The 23,542-nt window shown below is 42.5% G+C and overlaps 1 protein-coding gene across 2 annotated transcripts in view; it reads right to left on the bottom strand.

Moving 5' to 3' along the window:
- LOC133539781 (phosphatidylinositol 4-phosphate 5-kinase type-1 alpha-like) overlaps positions 1-23,542 on the bottom strand; it is a 90,308-nt gene that overhangs the window by 23,344 nt on the left and 43,422 nt on the right. For both annotated transcript variants that reach the window (XM_061881948.1, XM_061881947.1), the window contains 5 exons: positions 16,758-16,844; positions 16,499-16,629; positions 10,086-10,203; positions 9,823-9,975; positions 9,433-9,732 (listed from right to left, as the gene is read on the bottom strand). In XM_061881948.1, the coding sequence (XP_061737932.1) occupies positions 9,433-9,732; positions 9,823-9,975; positions 10,086-10,203; positions 16,499-16,629; positions 16,758-16,844 (789 nt within the window). The remainder of the gene's footprint in view (positions 1-9,432; positions 9,733-9,822; positions 9,976-10,085; positions 10,204-16,498; positions 16,630-16,757; positions 16,845-23,542) is intronic.

Here is a 23,542-nt window from a genome sequence, read left to right as displayed (position 1 = left end):
ATCAATAATGGATTATTGATTATTTGCTGCTAATATGTGCCTGCCCTGTAGCCTCTTCCATCGTTCCAAGTTTAAGCTTCTATCAAAGTAAACAAAGGATTACTTTTCAGTTTTGCTCAAATACAAGGTCTCCATTCGGCATTTGATAGATAAGCCTTCCACTCTTGAGCACACAGGAGCTCTATATCTAGTACTACCACCCTTTTTTTGCTAAGGATCACAGGGAAGCTGAAGCCTATCCCAGCTGACTATGGCCAAAAAGACTCACTACAAGCCTGGTCACAGGTTAATTACAGGGCAAATGCAACCAGTAACACCTACTAAGCTGTACACAACAACTGCAGACTGCAGATATGGCATCTGTAAAGCTGACGTTTAGGGTAGAGTATAAAAATAAGGTGGCAACATTTGAAGCATACATTTTTAGAAGATTAGGTAGTCAGAAATTAGAACAAAAATCAAATAATTCAGACAATTAAACCTAATATATGCACTATACTTATACAAGGGTGTCAAAACAAAGGGGTGTTATCCTGCTTAAGGATTAGAAATTATTGTATACCAGTAAGGAACTATAGCCCATTTCCATGAATTCCATACACCATAAATCTCAAGTTGTGTGAAGGATAAATCTACATTCTTCTCCTCTTAGTCGAATCTGTGAATTTGGGATCCTCCTCGCCCGAGCACAACTAATCTAATAAGATTGGTTAAAGGTTGAGGGTTAGCTTTAGCACTACATTACCAGCCACTGCTCAGAGCTACAGACAGCGGCGGCAGCAGCGGTGGCGATGACCAAGAAGAACGCGGAGTTGGAATATAATTACAACACTTTATGTACATATTTATATAATATTTACATATATGTAACTACAAACTCCATTCACAGACAGAGTCTCATTGCTTTTATGAGCGGTCGAGCGAGTCAAAAGCCGGAAAAAAAATAAAATTAAAATAAAAACAAAAAAATAAAAATTATAATTTTATAATGAATGTGTGGGAAACCCTTATATATATTAGGGAGGTCCCGATCCAGGTTTTTTCACTTCCGATCCGATACCGATATTGTTTTTGCACTTCCGATCCGATACCGATACTGGCCTATCCGAGCATGTATTAAAGTTTAAAGTTATTTTGCCTACTTAGTTGTCAGATTCATGTTGAAAAGGGTTTTAGTACTCTTGATCACAACTAGCCAGCTGAATTCGGTGAGTTTGAATAATACACAATGGTTTGTATTCAAGGATAAACACAAAATAGAAAAAAATTATACATGACAAACAGAAATGGCATCATTAAACGGTAAAAAAGTGAACAGTATGAAGTGCAAATAATGCTGTAAACATTATTCAAAAAAGCAAAACACACAAACAACCTAAGTGGGATAAAATGTCTATAACTCAGCATCAATACTTGCTCTTGAACAAGTGTAAACTTAAAAAATGAAAATAAAAACTATCTACATACTCCTTTCAATTGTTTGCCCCAGTCGGGGGGTTGGGGGTGGGGGCTGGGGGGGGGCAAACAATTGAAGTCCAAGCATAATGGGGGGATTCTTTCTAACAAAGACGAGCACTTCAAGATGCTCAGGTGTTAGCTTGCTTCTGTGTTCATCTATGAGTGCTAAAAAGCCTCTCACTCTGAAGAGTCGTTAAAATGTCTTACAACTTTACCACTACGCTTGACTTTATTGTGGCATGTTTTGCACTCCACATCTTTTTCGTTTTGTAGGGTAAAATATGGGGGTGTAACGGTACACAAAAATTTCAGTTCGGTACGTACCTCGGTTTAGAAGTCACGGTTCGGTTCATTTTCGTTACAATAAGAAAACAACAAAATATAAATGTTTTGGTTATTTGTTTACCAACTTTGTAAACAATGGCTTTATCCTTTTATAACATTGGGAACACTATAATAATTCTACCCACGTTAATCCACATTAAACTGCCTCAAGTTGTTGCTTTGACTAAATGAAATGACAAAACCTTTATTCTACATATAAAAAGTGCAACATTAAACAGTTTCAAGTCAACTCATCATGCTTAATTTATTACAGCATTTGGGAAGCCTGTAGTTGACTTTTATTATATACACACGCACGCACGCACAACACACACACACACACACACACACACCACACACCAAAAACGTAATGCTAAAACCTAATTAGCCTTCACCTCAACCCAGAACTATGAGAGAGCTGAGCTGCAGTTTAAGTTTCTAGAAGGTCAACGGGCTCATAGTGATATTTGTAACAGTTGTGACTAGGAAGTGTTTTTTATCATTTGGAGAGTGTACGATGTTAGCTGCTCACCTGCTAAACACATATCTGCTCATCTCGACGCTGGAGCACTGAGTATGCGCTCTGAATACGCCCTGCTGAATCGGCTGTTACATCGCTCTGAATACGCCCTGCTGATTGGCTGTTACATCGCTCTGAATACGCCCTGCTGATTGGCTGTTACATCGCTCTGAATACGCCCTGCTGATTGGCTGTTACATCGCTCTGAATACGCCCTGCTGATTGGCTGTTACATCGCTCTGAATACGCCCTGCTGATTGGCTGTTACATCGCTCTGAATACGCCCTGCTGATTGGCTGTTACATCGCTCTGAATACGCACTGCTGATTGGCTTTGTATGTAACCAATCAGATGGTTGTGTGGGCGGGACAATGCTGGGTGCTCACTGCTCAGACAGAAACAGCTGCAGAGCAGCTTGTTAAGACTTTAGATTACAAACTCGTTCGATACACCCTCGTACCGAACCGAAACCCCCGTACTGAAACGGTTCAATACAAATACACGTACCGCTACACCCCTAGTAAAATAATCCCACACAGCAGACATTTTTACCGTAACTTTTAATTCACATGGCCGTCTTAACGGTTAGAACACAGACGTGAATGTGTTGAAGGTGTGCTGGAAAATGCGGAACAGAGCATAGGGAGCAGCAGAAGAGTGGAATATATTATTTCGGTGTGTTGGAAAACACGGACCGGATTTAAAAAAAAAAATTGATCTGGATCGGCATTTTCCCATGTCTTGCCGATACGCATTTTTTGGCAAATATCGGCGGCCGATCCGATCCAAATATCGGATCGGGACAACCCTAATGTATATATATATATATATATATATATATATATATATATATATATATATATATATATATATATATATATATATATATATATATATACGGTAACTTAACCCTGGACCTACATTGAAAATACAAGCAACCCTAATTCAAAATGTCAGACATTTGACGCCTTTAAAAAAACCTGCCCGGACACCCCCGCAAAAGACGACATGTCCGGGGAAAAGAGAACGTATGGTCAGCCTAGTTAACAGTAACAAACAATTGGATATTGGATATCATTCCAGACGGTCACCTGGATCAACCCCAAAATGTAATCACATGCTCCTTATACTATTTGTAACAATGTTTCAAAACAAAACTTTTTGAGCTATCTACAGTTTAGCAGAATTAAAGAAAGTTAAGGCGCTTGACAGCCATTTACTGATATGTCTGTGCGAGTAGAGGCATGGCTGCAAGCATACATATTCAGAAATTAGAAACAAATGATTCTACTTCGAGCGGGATCTGGAACACTGCCGTATTATGCCTGGCTTGTGCAGCCATTTCCGGGAGGCAAGTCGCTAACATAGCTCTGTGCTTTATTGTGGGAGATACGGACTACAGGAGGTTTGTGTTCTCTTTTGTAGTTATCATGAGTATCAACATTTCAACTTGTTTCTCACATTGTACAGTGGGTCCTTGATTTGCAAACCCCTCATTGAAAAAACTTTTAATTTATTAACTACAGACCGAATAAAAGTATGTTTTGGTGTACGAAAACTTGTCTCTGTATATGATCATTTCAACCACCCAGCTTTGCCTATCATTCACAATCATTATGAGGGACAAGAACACACATTTAAAAAAAATGTTATTAGCATTCTTAAAATAATACAAAACACCAGCTACATGCAGCTAATGGTAGTCATCATTGTAGCCTTTAAAGCCCTTTTTTTTTTTTTTCTCCAATCAAGATGGCGGCACGCATGTACGCGACGTCCCAGGCTCTACCCTTCGGTGCATTGTTCTTATAGAGTTTATTACTAGCCCAGTCAGCAACTTGGTGGGTGAAGGTTAGGTACAGCCGAAACGAGTTGTTGGAGCTTGGATTGCGGTCTGAGCAGGCTATTTCGGTGGATTTTACAAGCCGACACAACATCCCAGAGGAGCTAGCACGTAGCCCTCGAGCTCCATGGCTACCGGGCGGAGGCGAAGACGCCATGGCAGCGTGTCAGACAGAATAAAAATGAACCCAAACAGACCGGCAATACCAAGTCTATTCCTGGCTAATGCAAGATCGCTCGCTCCTCATGGTGAAAAGGACAAGATGGACGAGGTGAGGCTCCGTGTAGCACAAAACACTGTGATGGACAGGTGCGCCCTATTGTTTACGGAATCCTGGCTAACGTCCTCAATCCTAGACGCTAGCATGGAGCTAACCGGTCACACAGCACACAGACAGGACAGAAACGCAGAGTCTCCCGGCAAGTGGCGTGGGGGTGGATTGCAAACCTGCCTAATAAACAAGTGGACTTCTGATTCAAAGGTAGTTAACAGCCACTGTTCCCAAGATCTGGAATATATTAGTTAAATGCTGACCCTTCCATCTAGCCAGGGAGCACTCTGCTGTCCTGATCACAATTGTGTATATGGTTTCCAATGCTAACGCTAGGACGGCGCTAGCTCTGCTGCACGATACAATCACTGCACAACAGAACAAATATCCCGACGCGGTCCACATCATAGCTGGAGACTTTAATCATGTCAACCTGAAAAAAGTGCTCCCCAAACTTCACCAGCATGTGAAGTGTGCTATGAGGGGAGCAAACACTGGACAAAGTCTATTCCAACATAAAAAAATGGATATAGAGCCAAACAACTTCCCCAATTAGGCAAGTCTGACCACATGTCCCTGCTCCTATTACCAGCTTACATACCAATAAGGAGAAGTACTCCTATCACAACCAAAACGATCAAAACATGGGCGGAGGGAGCCATGGAACAGCTGCAGGACTGCTTTGATACAACAGACAGGTCCGTTTTTGAAAACTCAGACTTGGAGCAGTACACAGAAGCGGTCCTGGGGTACATCAAACACTGCATAGACACTGTCACAGTGGACAAGCGCATCCGGGTCTACCCCAAAAGGAAGCCCTGGATGACAAAAGCAGTCCAGGACGTACTCAAAGCTAGAGACAGTGCCTTCAAAGCGCAGGACCAGACACCCTACAGTGCAGCCATAGCCAATCTGGAGAGAGGTATCAGAGAGGCAAAAGCTGAACACAGGAGGAAAATGGAAGACCACCTGCAGAGCAACAACACCAAGGAGGTATAGAGAGGAATAAAACACATGACGAACTTCAGACCCAGTAACCCTTCAGCTGACGACGACGCCTCTCGAGCGGGGGAGTAAAAGCTTCTTCGCCCATTTCGAGAGAAAAACACCTGCAGCCGTCACAACACCCTCACCTAACATCCACAGCAGCTGCACCCTTATACTGGAGGAGCATGAGGTGAGACGCGCGCTGAGGGCCGTGAACCCGATGAAGGCTACGGGCCCAGATGGGGTCCCGGGACAGGTACTGAGAGACTGTGCAGACCAGCTGGCCGGAGTATTTACTAAGTCCCTCTCTCAGGCCGTCATCCCATCATGCCTGAAGACCTCCACAATAATCCTGGTGCCGAAGAAGAAATATGTCAGCTGCCTGAATGACTAGCGTCCAGTTGCACTTGCACCTATAAAGTTCTTCGAGAAACTGGTACGGACCCGTATTACCTCAGTCCTCCCTCCCGAGCTCGACCCACACCAGTTTGCCTACAGAGCTAACAGGTCCACAGAAGACGTGATTGCCACAGCCCTAGACTCCTCCCTGGGTCACCTGGAGACGGGGGGGAGCTACGTGCGGCTGCTTTTTGTGGATTATAGTTCGGCATGTAACACCATTATACCTGATAGACTGGTGTCCAAACAGTCAGACCTGGGTCTATCGAACTCCATCTGCATGTGGATTAAGGACCACTTATCCAAACGCCCCCAGAGGGTGCAGTTGGGTCGCCACATGTCATCGAGCCTGTACCTCAAGACCAGCTCTCCACAAGGCTGTGTGCTGAGCCCCTTTCTCTACTCCATCTACACATACGACTGCACACCTGCCCACTCCAGCAACTCCATCATCAAATTTGTGGATGACACCACCGTAGTGGGGCTCATCTCGGAGGGAGACGAGGCTGCATATCGGGGACGAGGTGGAGAAGCTGTCGGATTGGTGCACAGTCAACAACCTGGCCCTGAACACCCCCAAGACCAAGGAGCTGGTCATAGAGTTCAGGAGGAATAAAACGGACATCCTTCCCCTGATCATCAGCCGTGACTGCGTGGAGAGGGTCTCCGACTTCCGCTTCCTGGGAGTCCACCTGGCCGACGATCTATCCTGGAGCACCAACACCACGGCTACCATCAAGAAGGCACACCAGAGATTGCACTTCCTGAGAATACTCAGGAACAACCACCTCTCTCAAGAACTGCTGGTGTCCTTCTACCGGTGGTCCATTGAGGGCATCCTGACCTACTGCATCTGCGTGTGGTTCAGAAGCTGCACGGCCGCAGAGAGAACGGCGCTCCAGAGGGTCATAAAGACCGGCCAGAAGATCATCGGAAGCCCCCTCCCCTTCCTGGCTGACCTGTACAGCTCCCGCTGTCTCAGGAAAGCACAGAGCATCCTGAAAGACCCATTCCACCCCGGGCACTGCCACTTAGAACTGCTACCCTCGGACATGCCACTCTAGGGTGCTAAAAGCGAGCACCAATAGACTAAAAAACAGCTTTTACCCAAGAGCCATAGTAGCATTAAACAGGCACTGAGTGAGCACAATATGTCCATCATGTCCTCATGTGTCATGTTTTTATTATTATTATTTTTTTTCAGACTATAATGTGCAATTATGTTATATGTATGTGTATATTCATATGTATACATATATGCCTCTGTGTGGATATATATACATATATATGGATACATCTCTTATTTTCTATCTTTTTTTACTATTTATATTACCATATTGTATATGCACCTTAGGGGATCTGCTCCAATTTCGTTATTCTTTGAACCTGTTCACTGCAATAATGACAATAAAACTCTATTCTATTCTATCAAAACTACTTCAAAACCCTCCATCAATGTTTATAATATAACATGTAGTAACAGACATGTTCATAACAATAAGTGATATGTATAATATTTACCGAACTTTGGTCATTTTGAACATTGTCGGAACTTCTTTCCTCAGCGCATTTATTTCAGTTTCCATAGCCACGCACTTCTAGCAACAAATGTGTGGTACTACTTCTGGAAACAAACGCGTGTGTCTTCTAATCACGGCAGACTTAGTAACAGACAACAAAGACGACTATATTTGGACAAATGAGGATTCACTACCTTCAAAACCCTCCATCAATGTTTATAATATAACATGTAGTAACAGACATGTTCATAACAATAAGTGATATGTATAATATTTACCGAACTTTGGTCATTTTGAACATTGTCGGAACTTCTTTCCTCAGCGCATTTATTTCAGTTTCCATAGCCACGCACTTCTAGCAACAAATGTGTGGTACTACTTCTGGAAACAAACGCGTGTGTCTTCTAATCACGGCAGACTTAGTAACAGACAACAAAGACGACTATATTTGGACAAATGAGGATTCACTACCTCAGCAACCTCAGGCTCAATTTACCGGTTGATCTATGTTCCCATCCTCACCTATGGTCATGAGCTTTGGGTTATGACCGAAAAGACAAGATCACGGGTACAAGCGGCCTAAATGAGTTTCCTCTGCCGGGTGGCGGGTCTGTCCCTTAGAGATAGGGTGAGAAGTGCTGCCATCCGGGAGAAGCTCAAAGTAAAGCAGTTACTCCTCCACATTGAGAGGAGCCTGATGAGGTGGTTCGGGCATCTGGTCAGAATGCCACCCGAACGCCTCCCAAGGGAGGTGTTTAGGGCACCTCTGCCCGGTAGGAGGCCACGAGGAAGACCCAGGACACGTTGAGAAGACTATGTCTCCCGGCTGGCCTGGGAACGCCTCGGGATCCCCCGGGAAGAGCTGGACGAAGTGGCTGGGGAAAGGAAAGTCTGGGCTTCCATGCTTAGGCTGCTGCCCCCGCGACCCGACCTCGGATAAGCGGAGGAAGATTGATGGATGGATGGATGAACTAATAGTAATACAAGCGGGCACGGAAAGAGGCTGAAAAGTTGAAGCAGATGGAAGCTAAGAGAGTGAGGTTGGCGTGACTTGACGTGGTAAATGTGGAACTGGGAGCCAAGCCATGCCAAAACTTCCCCGGTCACCTTGACCAAACATACAACTGTCCATCGAGTAAGTCACTATAATATTGGTCATGATACATGCAGCATGTCATGCATATTAGTACAACTACAGTATATATGCTGTCAAGCTAGCTGTGTACAAACAAAACATGAAATGTGGGCTAATATTTTACAGATACTGTAATATGATTGTTCATGTTTTTCAGTCAGTGCCATGCTGCTAATTACTGTGCTACTTTAAGTGTGCTTTAATTGTTTTTATAACAAACGACAAGAGACGTACGGTTTGAAACATTTGGGAAGTATCCACAGTGTTGTTAACACTGCCTTCCACCATTTCCCCTTTCGCTGCACGTAAAGATTTATCAACAAGTTAGAATGGATTTTATATTACATTCTTATCCCCTTATAGCGACCTGGCTGTTAAAGTTTTGTGATTTCAAACTGAGGGCTAATGACAGTGCGTGTCAGAAGGGCAGCTACAAGTGAAAACAGATCAGCTGTTTGTTGTTTTAAGTTGGCTATTAAATACACAATACTGTATGGTGCTTTATATTTTGTATTTAAGGTGTACAAACCTTGACTAAAATATGGATTTTTTTTATTTTTATTGAGGATGGAACTCATCTCTTTTATTTTCTTTTAAACTTTTCTGTTTACGAATCCTGTTTAGCAATGCTCCACTTTTACTTTATTTTCGCTTTTGTTTAAAGGTAATATTTTCAATATGAAGAAGGCCGACACAAAGGAAAAGAGAAAAATTATTTTCTCATTAATAAAACACTTAGCACAACAACAACAACAACAACAACAAAAACAATCCCTAGTAATGCAGTAGAATAAAAAAATGCCACTGGAAACTTGGTGAGAAAGTTTCAACAAGTTTCTTGCGTAAGGAATGACATTTTGATAGTTACCTATTTTAGAAAAAATCGTACTTCTGTTAAAATACTTTCAAATCAGCAGAGGTATTTAAGCGCACCCTCCTAAAGTAAAATCCAAAGTGTGCTTTTCTCTGACTCACCAGACAGTCCCTCTGTATAGTCTTGCTTAGGGCGTTGTAGTTGTCTGATTCCAGCTGTAGGCCATCAGGCATATCCTGGATGAAATCTAGATCTTTGTATGTGGGAACAGCCTTCTCCCTCTCCTTGGGCGATGCTCGTCTCTTATAGGTGGAGCCCTTCATGTCATATTTGAGGTGCATGGGGATTATCCGGGGCAACAGATTGTTCATCACACAGATACGAATATTCTTGCCCCCCGCCTGAACGCAGTAGAGTCCGTAGAACTTGGGCAGGAGTGTCCGCTTGTTTTGGTTTATGTTCTAGATGAAAAAAAAATTAAATGATTAATTACAGCCAATAGTTTTCGTGATGCAGTCATATTATTTTGTTACCAATAAATTTATGCTTACCAAAAAGTATCCAGGAAGCAGTTTCTGGAGAAACTCTGCCTCTTTGTGCTGAACAGTTTTGATAATAAATTCGTCGTCACTGGAGACATAGAAGAGCGATCCACTGGCTCCGGGGTTGGAGAGCTCGATCAGTGGCTCGTTACACAGCGAATACTTGCAAAGAACGAGCAGTCTGTTAATTTCTAGTCTGAGATGCAATTTTTGATTTGATTTGCTAACTGTTGCAAAAAGGGTGTGAGGGTTTATTAAGGCTTTGTACTAACCAGGTAGTCATCTGGCCGAATTCCAAACAGCTCTCTAAAGTAACGAAAGGCGATGGGAGCGTAGGTCTTAAAACGAAAGTCGCTGTAGTGATGAGCTGGAGTCAGGTTGCTGCCTTCACTGGAAAGAAAACATCAAGACAAGATGATGTCGGATCAGTTTATTTCGATACTCCTTGCACTGGCGGCTGTTGACATAAGCGGTTGTCAACATAGCCAAAATCTAAATTGAATCTAGCCAGTGCTTGTGCGTTTACTTGTGACTTTGTCCAGACACATAAGCAAAATAGGCAATAAGGGATTTTTAGTTTGCTGGCATAGTTTCTCTCCATTCTCGTACAATTTTATATAGATTGTTCTGTTTCCATTTTGGGACGGCGTGACTCAGATGGTGGAGCGGTCGTGCCAGCAACTTGTGGGTTTAAGGTTCGATTCCAGCTTCTGCCATCTTAGTCACGTCTGTTATGTTCTTGGGCAAGACACTTCACTGACCTTGCTCCCAGTGCCGCTCACACTGGTGAATGAATGTGAATGAATGTTTGGTCGTGGTCGGAGGGGCTGTAAGCGCAAATTGGCAGACATGCTTCCGTCAGTCTAACCCGGGCAGCTGTGGCGACAAATGTAGCTTTACACCATCAACGTGTGAATGTAAAGTGAGTGAATGAATGATGGGTTCTCCGTTCTCTGTAAAGCGCTTTAAGTGTCTAGAAAAGTGCTATATACATCTAATTTATTTTTATTATTATTACTATTATGATTATGTGATACTTGACAGTCTTATCCAATAGAGCTGCTGCAGTAGATACTCTTGCTTTAACACATGCATAACATCTTTCTTTGGGTCACTAACAATCAAAAGAAAAAAAAATTAATGTGTGCATTTTGTAAGTTGCTGAGGTAAGAGTGCTTTTATATTTTATGTTTAATTTGGACTGAAAAGGAAGTCATTAAACTAGGGCTGCATCTATCAATTATTTTAGTAATCAGTAATCTAATAGTTTGTTCATTTATTTGAGTTATTAGATAAAATACACTTTACCTCAATGTATTTGTAGGGAAAATACTAAAAATAAACAAAAATAGTTGTGCTTGCCATAGCCTTCATTTTTTTTACCTGATAAATGCCCATCAACATTATAATTGCACGTTTTACGTATCATGGTTTTTGTAATTATCAGCAAGTCTAAAAGAATGATTTTTAATGGCACTTGAAATAAATGTAATGCCCATGTCCTATTACAAAATCTTATAATTGTCCGTATGGACAAAATTGTAAGCATTTGAGAATAACTTTGAATAGTTTACATTAACTGTTTTTTTACCCACTGTTGCTCTTTAGTGAAATAGAATTGTCTCACAAGACTGTTTAATGTGAACATGTATTTCCATTTTCATTTATTTTGTACAGCAGAAGATGCTTTGTAGCAGAGGAAAGACATTTTACAGCTTAATTGCTGCCTGCCTTTAATCGCCGACTTGTGATTAGCTAATATCATGAGTAATTTCACCGCATTGATGCCCATTGAGTACATTTCAGGTTTTTTTTTTAAACTCTCTGAGTTTACCGTTTACAGCTTTTAAGCAGCGTACACTAATGACAATGAAAAAAAAGGTCATGAAAACTTCCCACATCCTTAAAGACAATGTAATTGCTGCAGCGAAAAAGCTAAGTACTATCTCTCTATCTGTGTGCCTGTAATTGTTCTACAGTTTTCTTTATTCTTCAAACCTATTTAGTAGTCTTATCAAACTTACAAAGCACCCACTCTCTGACTCACCACCTCTCTCTCAGCTACCTAGCTAGCTGCTAAGCTAAATAAGCTAGGCTAGTAGTGGTCTAAAGCAACTACGCTCCGAAGGCGTCTGCTCCCTCATGCTGCTGCTACTGTTCCGAAGACCGCAAGAACTCAACTCGGTAAAAGAACAATGCGTGTATGGCTCCCTGCTCTTTGTGCACCGTTCTAGGATACTATGGATAGGTTGGCCCTACTAGAGGACCATGTCCACTAGTTAGAGAAGAGTAATTTTCATAATTTTAGTCGCCGGGGACTCGTTTGCTCGTGTTAGCTGCCGCAAGCTGAGTAGCCCAACTTGTAGTGGCCTACAAGTCATGGTGAACCAGTTGAAATGCATTATAGATTTTTAGCTTGTTAGCAAGTCTACCAGACACCAGATCTTAGTCATAGAGAACTCCATCACCCGGAACATACAGTTTACTAAACCAGCATAGTTAACTGTATTCTCGGGGCCAAAGCACCTGACATTGAAGCTCGTCTTAGGGACATGCTGTGTTCTCTGATCATATGCCGATCCTGTTGGATATTCCCACTCAGTGTCCGGTTAAATTGTGCGACGCTCTTGCATGTTTAATTATTCGTCTCCTGCTCTGTTCTCCTCCATTTTTTTGACTCTTTATGATGATAATTCTGCAGCCTCTGTATGTCTGAATACTGAAGAGTTGGTTTCTGGGTTCAACTCTATTTGTTTACAAATACTGGACACGATCGCTCCTTTCAAATGCCGCCGCTCTAAAGCCACGCCTCAGCCCTGATTGAAAGACGTCACTCGTGCAGCTAGGCATAAGTGTCGGATAGCAGAGAGAAAGTGAAAAAAAGACAGGCTGCATGTTTCCTTCGCCATTTTAAAGAAAGCCTGCTTTCCCTTCAGATGACTGTAAAAGCAGAGATGAATATATATCTATCTCATATTAGATCTTCTAACTGTAACAACCCCAGAGTTCTGTTCAAAACTATTAACACTGTCATTGATGCTCCAAAATCTGTTGGTTTTGATGCTTCTTTTGAATTCTGTGAAAATTGTCTCCATTTTTTCACTGACAAAATTGTGTCAACTAGAGCCAGTTTATCCCAGCCTTCATATGACCCTTCCGTTCCTCTGCATTTCTATTCTGTTTTCCATCAGTTTGAGCCGGTGTCCTTTTATTTTTTAAATGACACAGTCATATGAAGCCCTCTGGTTCTCCTGCAGAGGCCCTCCCACCTTGCTTTTTTAGGGAGGTACTGGCTACTATTGGATCAAGTGTCCTCAACATTATCAATAGTAGCCTCTCTTCTGGAATAGTTCCAGTAGAGTTTAAACATGCAGTGGTATGACCTTTACTTAAAAAAAACCAAGCCTCGACCCCTCTTTCCTCTCTTACCTTAGACCTCTCTAATCTTCCATTCATTTCCAAAATATTAGAGAAGGTTGTCTACAGTCAGTTGTTGCCCTTCTTAGAGGATAATGGTATCACTGAGCTGTTCCAGTCCGGTTTTAAAGCCCTCCACAGCACAGAGTCAGCGCTTCTAAAAGTTTTTAACGAAATCTCCTGTCAACTGATTCTGGTAAATATGTTGTCCTAGTGCTTTTAGATCTGTCTGCTGCGTTCGACACCTTCAACCACGCCACCTAATCACTCGTCTTGAGAACTGTGTGGGTATTAAGGGCGCCGCCCTCAACTGGTTCCAGTCGTACCTAACTGACAGTGTAAAAATAGACAGTTTTATGTCTTCCAAAGCTCCTTTACCACATGGGGTCCCCCAGGGCTCTATCCTTACCCCAATCTTATTTGCGCTTTACATTCTCCCCCTTGGTTCTATTTTTAGGAAGTACGGTATTGCATTTCATTTTTATGCTGATGATTGCCAGTTCTTTTTTCCGATGGCACAAAATAACACGGTTCAACGTCTCATTGACTGCCTGCACGACATCAAAGCCTGGCTTTCAGCTAACTTCCTGAGCCTAAATGAAGACAAAACAGAAGTTATGTTGTTCAGTCCAAGTCGCTCTCCCCCAACGTTGACCTCGGCATTCTGACCCCGTATCTCAGGGACTGTGTCACAAACTTGGGGGTAAAGTTTGACTCAGATTTTAAATTCGAAAAACAAATCAGCAGCGTCGTTCAAAAAAGCTTTTATCAATTACGCCAAATAGCGAAAGTGAAACCACTTCTATCAGGACATGATCTCGAGAAATTAATCCACGCCTTTATCTCGAATCATTTAGACTACTGCAATGCCCTGTATGTAGGCATTAGCCAGGCCTCCTTTGCCCGCCTTCAGCTCGTGCAGAACTCTGCTGCTCGTCTGCTAACGTAGACCCGCAGACGTGAGCACATCACCCCTATATTAGCGTCCCTTCACTAGCTCCCTGTGCGTTACCGAATCAATTTTAAACTCCTCCTGTTTGTTTTTAAATGTCTAAACAACCTCGCGCCAACATATCTCTCCGACCTTCTTCAGCCTTACTGCCCCATCCGATCCCTAAGTTCGGCCGATTAGCTGCTACTGACGGTTCCTGACACAAGGCTGAAGCTTAGAGGTGACAGATCATTCGCCGCTGCTGCTCCCAAGCTCTGGAACGACCTACCTCTGAGTGTTAGACAAGCCTCCTCTCTTCCTGTTTTTAAATCTCTCTTAAAAACATACTTTTATTCCATGGCTTTTAACACTGAGTAATATCCATCCTGCAATGGCGCCCCATTATACACCTGCTGTGACAATGTTTTTTTGTATTTTTTTATTTTTTATCATGTTCTGTTTGTGTTGTGTTTGCTCGGTTCTCGTTTTTAACATGCCCATTGTACAGCACTTTGGCTACCCCTGAGGTAAATTTTAAATGTTCTATATAAATAAAGTTGATTTGATTTGATTAGTAAACATGTACGACAGGTTAATCGCACCACTAGCTACGCAAACACTCTGTAGTTATACATGTCGGCTCCAATGACACTAGGTTGACAATCAGAAATTACAAAGAGGAACATAGCTTGGACTTGTAATCTCGCTGGAAAGATGTCTCGGCATCGAGTGCTTGTCTCTGGCCCACTGCCTGCGAGAGGCAATAATGGGAGGTACAGCAGATTAGTCTTGCTTAACAAGTGGCTTGCTAGTTTTTGTAGAGAACAGGGACTAACGTTTGTTGATAATTTGCCCTCTTTCTGGGGAAAACTGGGCTTGCTGAGGAGGGCCGGCCTTCACCATAACTGGGAAGTCGCCATCACTCTTTACAGAAATATAGATTACTGTTTGAGTCACCCTTGACTAACTACACTAAAGCAAGCTCAGACACAGGCAATTATAGTGTCTGTTAGTCCGGGTGAGGAGTCAGTTAAACTACAACTAACCAGCGTCAGGCTGGAAAATTCCTGCACACGTAGCATTTCTCGTAGAATAATACGTAACTCACCCTTTTTATTTGTAGTGACTGTGCCAAAGAAGAACATGCTTTCTACTGAGGTGGATTATGACATGTTAACGCTATCGCAGCACTAAGCAAATCATTTTAAGATCCCCATCATATCAATTCCTAGATGGGATCGAAATGATTTAAGGGGCATTGCACAAAATAAACATTTTAATTTCAGTACTACGGATACCATAAAAAAAAAAATCTCAAAACAGCCCGTTACATATAATATGAGCATTTTAAAAATCTCCCAAAACGTTTTGTTAATGAGGATATTAGAGACAACAATCTTAACGTCAGTGGTCTCAGCGAAACTTGACTAAAACCAGATTAATTTTTCCTGCTTAATGAGGCATCTCCTAACTATACAAGGGCACAATTTGCCCGTCCTCTTTAAAGGGGTGGAAGGGGTTGTACTAATATCCAATGAAAACCTTAACCTTAGCCCTAACCCAGGGTTGGGCAAACTACAGCCCGCAGGCCTTACTGAACAATGTCGGCTCTCAGTGGGATTCCGACTGTTAGGATCTTGATTTATTCCCATTTAGATGAAAAATGACTCATAATCCTCGCAAAGGGTTAAAAAAAAAAGGGGAGGGTCCAAACCATAGTCTCTCGCTAGTCTTTCTCGCCATCTCCCTCAAATATTACCAACTTCTCAGTTTATGTCTATATCATTTTACTATTAAGGTGAGAGGTATGATTTATAATTGAGACTAAACTTTCACAAGTTCTGAAGCAAGAAATCAGATTACAAGCTGATGCTGTAAATACAGCAGCATAAGGATCAATCTGTGATCAATCTGTCACTTAATGTATGTAGGTTCCTAATGTTAGCGATTATAATAAAAATATCGCTAATACTTGGTTAATATTCAGGTCACGAAATGTAAATGGAGTATTGCTGGCGCTTTTAGGATGGTTATTTATTATGTTTTATGGTTGGAATAAACACAATACACGCAATGATATCATAGTTCCCATTGTAAAAATATTCTTATTTACGTTTATTTACGAGTTAGAATACATTTAAAATACATACGTGTTCTTGTCTCTCATAAAGATTGTGAATTATAGGCTGAACTCAAAAAACAAAAGTGTATTTCCCCTTTAAGCGGGCACATTTTCAGTACTAAGAAAAACAGTTGACTTGATGTTTGATATAAAAAGGTTGTTGACATGAGCGGGTTACGCTGTAATAAGAAAACAACATCAGCTCAGCTACCAACCTGGGGAAGAAAATACTTTCAACAACCACAAAATCCTGCATGAGCACATCTCTCTCCGCCTTTTGGCTCAAACTGCCGACCGTGTGAGTGATGCCCAACTGAATGGCACCTTTTAGAGCAGAGGATGTTGTCTACAGAACATAGAGAGGAAGATACTTGTTACCAAATGGAACAAATGATAATTTACAGCTATACTGTTGCTGGTGTCAATCAACCAGTGTCAATAACAGTGTTACGACCCACGAAAGCAAGCGCAAACCTTTTTGTAGGTGGTCTCTCCGGTGGTGGTCTCAACTCCCCGGTGTCCAATGGTCTTCTTCATAACCTGAGCTGAGGAGCCAGGCATCTGAGTGAAGGGTAGAAGAAGGCATACAAACATTAAATGAATGTTTCTAGAAAACTATGAAACTAATCAAATGTAAATTTATCTATTATATCATTTCGGGGTGCACAAGAAAAAAAATATTTACATTTGAACCGCAATTCTTAAAAAAACAAAACGATAATTTTTAAAACGACATGTTTAGGCCAACTGCATACAACCATAAGGAGCTTTTCTAAGCTGTAATAAATTGTTTTATGATAGTTATTATAACAAAGAATACATCAAATAAAATTGTTTTGAATTTAGAATCGATTCTGAATCGAATAGTGACCCAAAATCGGATCGGGTATCCAAAGATTTACACCCCTGACTTTGTCAATTAAAAGTACACCATATGAAAAACAACCATCCGTACACATTAGGGGCGCAACAATATGAAAATTTGAAACCGTGGTATTGTGACCAAAATTATCATGTAATTATTGCGGTATTGTTGAATATGCTCAATAAGTACTTCTACACATTCTAAAATCTTAAAAAAAACTTTTTTTAAATAACTAAAATAAACAAGGCCACTATTACAGGGTCTCTACAGGTTTCAACAAGTGAAATTTAAGACTTTAAAAAAATGTTCAAGACCTTATTAAAAAAACTATTTAATACCATTTCACATTCTTACACACAAAAAAAAACGATCAAACACATCAAGGAAAATCATAGGGCCAGAATTAATGGTAAGTAAATGATTTCATTCACTGCTCTTTCACATTGGAAAACAAAATAGTGAAACTAACTAAATACACCAGAAGCTTCTTTATAGTAAACAAATTAAAAAATATTTTTTTTAGATTTGCCATTTTACTGTTTCTTGCAAAAGGTGCAATGAGCTTCTTATCAAGTGTTTCAAGCAACAACCAGAATGCCAGCAATGTTAGAGGAAAGTACAACAATATATTGTCTTTAAAAGGGACTGCTCAAGTTAAATGATTAACTTTTGCAGTGTTTTTACAGCTGTTAGAATTCAGCAAACAGATAAAAACATCTACAGAACTATTATTGTATCTGCACAAAGGTGTCAAAACAGAGAGAGCAGACAGCAATTGTCTAAAAAGAAAAATGGTGATTCGAAGACCTTTATGAAGAAGACAAAGCATGGACACAGGTTTTCCTCGCCCGGACGCGAGTCACCGGGGCGCCCCTCTGGAGCCTGGCTCGGAGGTGAGGCACGATGGCGAGCGCCTGTGAGCCGCGCCTGTTCCCATAGGGCCCGGCCGGGCACAACCCGCACCCCTCCAATGGGCTCACCACCCATAGCAGGGGCCATAGAGGTCGGGTGCAATGTGAGCTGGGCGGCAGCCGAAGGCAGGGCACTTGGCGGTCCGATCCTCGGCTACAGAATCTAACTCTTGGGACGTGGAACGTCACCTCACTGGGGGTGAAAGGGCCTGAACTAGTGCGCGAAGTCGAGAAGTTCCGGCTGGATATAGTCGGACTCACTTTGACGCACAGCAAGGGCTCTGGAACCACTTCTCTCGAGAGGTACTGGACCCTCTTACAATCTGGCGTTGCCGGGAGTGAGAGGCGACGGGCTGGGGTGGCAATTATTGTTGCCCCCCAGCTCAAAGCCTGCACGTTGGAGTTCAACCCGGTGGCTGAAAGGGTAGCCTCCCTTTCGCCTTCGGGTGGGGGCACGGGTCCTGACTGTTGTTTGTGCTTACGCACCAAACAGCAGTTCAGAGTACCCACGCTTTTTGGGTACACTCAAGGGAGTACTAGAAAGTGCTCCCCCGGGTGATTCCCTTGTCCTTTTGGGGGACTTCAACGCTCATGTTGGCAACGACAGTGAAACCTGGAGAGGCGTGATTGGGAAGAATGGCCGGCCAGATCTGAACCCGAGTGGTGTTTTGTTATTGGACTTTTGTGCTCGTCACAGTTTGTCCATAACAAACACCATGTTCAAACATAAGGGTGTCCATATGTGCACTTGGCACCAGGACACCCTAGGCCGCAGTTCCATGATCGACCTTGTAGTTGTGTCATCAGATTTGCGGCCTTATGTTTTGTACACTCGGGTGAAGAGAGGGGCGGAGCTTTCTACCGATCACCACCTGGTGGTGAGTTGGCTGCGATGGTGGGGGAGGATGCCGGACAGACCTGGCAGGCCCAAACGCATTTAGAGGGTCTGCTGGGAACGTCTGGCAGAGTCTCCTGTCAGAGAAAGTTTCAATTCCCACCTCCGGAAGAACTTTGAACATGTCACGAGGGAGGTGCTGGACATTGAGTCCGAGTAGACCATGTTCCGCACCTCTATTGTTGAGGCGGCTGATCGGAGCTGTGGCCGCAAGGTTGTTGGTGCCTGTCGGGGCGGCAATCCTAAAACCCCTTGGTGGACACCAGCGGTGAGGGATGCCGTCAAGCTGAAGAAGGAGTCCTACCGGGTCCTTTTGGCTCATAGGACTCTGGAGGCAGTGGACAGGTACCGACAGGCCAAGCGGTGTGGAGCGTCAGCTGTCGCGGAGACAAAAACTCGGACATGAGATGAGTTTTGGGAAGCCATGGAAAACGACTTCCGGACGGCTTCGAAGCGATTCTGGACCACCGTCCGCCGCCTCAGGAAGGTGAAGCAGTGCACTATCAACACCGTGTATGGTGCGGATGGTGTTCTGCTGACTTTAACTGCGGATGTTGTGGATAGGTGGAAGGAATACTTCGAAGACCTCCTAAATCCCACTAACATGTCTTCCTATGAGGAAGCAGTGTCTGGGGAATCTGTGGTGGACTCTCCTATATCTGGGGCTGAGGTCGCTGAGGTAGTTAAAAAGCTTCTCGGTGGCAAGGCCCCAGGGGTGGATTAGATCCGCCCGGAGTTCCTTAAGGCTCTGGATGCTGTGGGTCTGTCTTCGTTGACAAGACTCTGCAGCATCCCGTGGACATCGGGGCCGGTACCTCTGGATTGGCAGACCGGGGTGGTGGTTCCTCTCTTTAAGAAGGGGGAACGGAGGGTGTGTTCCAACTATCCTGGGATCACACTCCTCAACCTTCCCGGTAAGGTTTATTCAGGTGTACTGGAGACGAGGCTACGCCGGATAGTTGAACCTCGGATTCAGGAGGAACAGTGTGGTTTTCGTCCTGGTCATTGAACTGTGGACCAGCTCTATACTCTCGGCAGGGTTCTTGAGGGTGCATGGGAGTTTGCCCAACCAGTCTACATGTGCTTTGTGGACTTGGAGAAGGCATTCGACCGTGTCCCTCGGGAAGTCCTGTGGGGAGTGCTCAGAGAGTATGGGGTATCGGACTGTCTTATTGTGGCGGTGCGCTCCCTGTACGATCAGTGCCAGAGCTTGGTCCGCATTGCCGGCAGTAAGTCAAACACATTTCCAGTGAGGGTTGGACTCCGCCAAGGCTTTCCTTTGTCACTGATTCTGTTCATAACTTTTATGGACAGGGAGCCTCCGGCGTTGGTGCCTGTGAGCGGACGAGGACCCGGCTGTGACGAGCGCCAGGAGCTACCGGAGAGGCCCGGACGGCGAAACCCGATAGCGGCCAGCGGCAGCGGCGCTGTGAGGGGACGAGGACCCGGCTGTGACGAGCGCCAGGAGCTACCGGAGAGGCCTGGACGGCGAAACCCGATAGCGGCCAGCGGCAGCGGCGCTGTGAGCGGACGAGGACACGGCTGTGACGAGTGCCAGGAGCAACCGGAGAGGCCCGGACGGCGAAGCCCCACTAGCGACCTGTGGCAGCGGCGCTGTGAGCGGGCGAGGACCCGGCTGTGACGAGCGATAGGAGCTACCGGAGAGGCCCGGACGGCGAAGCCCCGCTGGCGACCAGAGGCAGCGGTACCACCACCTTACGCTTGCCAGACGACATCTGCCCGGACTAGGCAGCAGCCGTGGGCAACATGGGGCCAAAGAAAGTGCTCTCTACGGATGAAAGTGAGGAGATAAGAAGATCTCTCGAATTTTTGACAACAGAAGTTTCAGCCATCAAACAATATCAGCAGACAATCATGCAACTGGTGGAGGAGGTAAAAACTCTACGAGTTGAGAATGAAGCAAAAAACTTACAGATAGAACAATTAACAGACAGAGTGGACGAACTAGAACAATACACTCGAATGAATGATGTTGTTCTGACCGGGTTTAATGTTAGGCCCCGTTCGTATGCTCGGGCGGTGGCCGCCGACGATGGAGAGGAGCATGGAAATTTGGACATGTCCACCGAAAGTCAGCTAGCAACATTTTTGGAGTCCAAGGGTATAACAGTGGATATTGCAAATGTAGAAGCTTGCCACCCACTCCATAGGAAAAAGGACGGAAAAGCATCAGCAATAATAATGAGGTTTGTCAATAGGAAACACAAAATTGCATTACTAAAACAAGGGAAGAAGTTAAGGGGAACAGATGTGTACATAAATGAACATTTAACAAAGAAAAACGCAGACATAGCCAGAAAAGCACGTAGTTTAAGGAAACAAGGCAAAATACAACAAACATGGACTGCAAACTGCAAGATATTTATTAAACTCAATGGAACACCAAAAGAAGCAAGAGTAATACTCATAAGGAAAATAGTGGAGCTCGATAAATATCAATAACGATAAATAAATTGATCACAATCATGACACAAACAATAACAATAAATAAATTGATCACAATCATGACACAAACAAACAATAATCAATCAGAAAGAGAATTCATAACCTTTTCCAGCATTGATCATAAGGAGACAGAATTGGACAGTGCTGTAGATCCCGACACTCATTTTTTTCTCACGTGGACAACAATTGTTTATATTATACAGGAGTGCAATTCAACACCAACATTATTTCCAGAAACAAACTGTCAATTATTCATATTAACTGCAGAAGCTTGTACGCAAATTTTAACAATATGAAATCATTTTTGGAACGATTTGTAGAACCTTTCAAAATTATTGCTGTATCAGAAACATGGATGAACACAAAAAAAGGAATGGACTTTGAATTAGAAAGATATGAACTCAATTATATTAATAGATCAAATAAGAATGGAGGTGGAGTTGCAGTGTATGTGATGAAGGACTTCCATTACAAGGTGGTAAAAAACATGTCACTCGCTATTGACAATGTTTTAGAGTGTATAACCATTGAGGTATGTCATGAAAGAAGGAGAAATATATTGATCAGTTGTATATATAGAACACCCAATTCAAGTATTGAAGGATTTGAAGACTGGATTAAGGGAACTTTTAGTACAATCAGCCAAAAAGTACCTTTTCTATGTGGAGATTTCAATATAGATCTCTTGAACCCCAACAAGCAAAAGTCCATTAACGATTTTATAAACACAATGTACAGTATGAGTTTGTATCCCCAAATCACAAGGCCATCCAGAATTGCAAGTCACAGTGCTACACTCATTGATAATATTTTCACTAATGTCTTTGATAATAATACAATAAGTGGACTGTTAACAACCGACATCAGTGACCATCTGCCAGTTTTTACTGTTTATGATGGGAATTACAAGAAGAAAAACATCGACAAAAAGACATTTCAAAGACTATGCACAGAGGAAAGAATAAATTCCTTCAAAGAGGATTTGGGGAGACAAACTTGGGACAATGTATACTTTGAAGATGATGTAGATGATGCATATGGGAAATTTTTCAACACCTTTGTAACACTCTATGATAAACATTGTCCTTGGAAAGAACTCAGTAAGAAGAAAAAGAAAAACAACCAACCATGGATGACAAAAGGATTGAGAAATGCATGTCACAAAAAAAATACTTTATATCGAATATTTATAACACAGAGATCCATCGAGGCAGAAAACAAGTATAAGAAATATAAAAACAAGCTAATTGGTATATTACGGGCATCTAAGAAGGAATACTACAGTCAATTATTAAACAGGAATAGAAACAATATGAGAGCGACATGGGGCATCCTAAATAGCATCATTAAAAATGGTGCTAAGAAAGATTACCCCCAGTACTTTCTAGATGGGAAAACAAAAACTGACAATATGAATCAAATAGTTGAACGTTTTAATGACTACTTTGTTAATGTCGGAAAAAATCTGGAACAAAGAATTCCAAAAGCAGATGATGGGTCAGTTGAGGATTTGAGTGAGCTCATAGATAGAAATCCCAATTCCATGTTTTTAAAGAAGGTGACAAAAGAAGAAGTAATCAAAATTGTAAATAATTGCAAATCTAAGACCTCAACTGACTGTCATGGAATAGATATGGTAAGAATAAAAAACGTTATACAAGATATTTCAGAACCTCTTACATATATTAGTAATGTATCATTTTTAACCGGCAAATTCCCTGACAAAATGAAAATTGCAAAAGTTGTACCAATTCATAAGAAGGGAGACACACACCAGTTCACTAACTACAGACCAGTTTCATTGCTTCCACAACTCTCCAAAATCATAGAAAAACAATTCAATAGTAGATTAGATACATTTATCAATAAAAGTGGGATGCTCGCGGAGAACCAATTTGGATTTAGAGCAAATATCTCAACTTCAATAGCTTAATCAAAATAACAGAGGAAATTACCAATGCAATAGACGGTAAGGAATGTGCAGCCGCAGTATTCATGGATTTAACAAAAGCACTTGACACAATTAATCATGATATTTTAATTAAAAAACTAGAACGTTATGGCATCAGAGGTTTGGTCTTGAGCTGGATAAGAAGTTATTTAACCAACAGGAAGCAATATG

This window comes from Nerophis ophidion, linkage group LG21 (assembly GCF_033978795.1).
Source record: "Nerophis ophidion isolate RoL-2023_Sa linkage group LG21, RoL_Noph_v1.0, whole genome shotgun sequence".
NCBI classification, from domain to species: Eukaryota; Metazoa; Chordata; class Actinopteri; order Syngnathiformes; family Syngnathidae; genus Nerophis; species Nerophis ophidion.
Note: the sequence above shows the minus strand (reverse complement) of the source record. Positions and strands in the feature narration are given on the sequence as shown.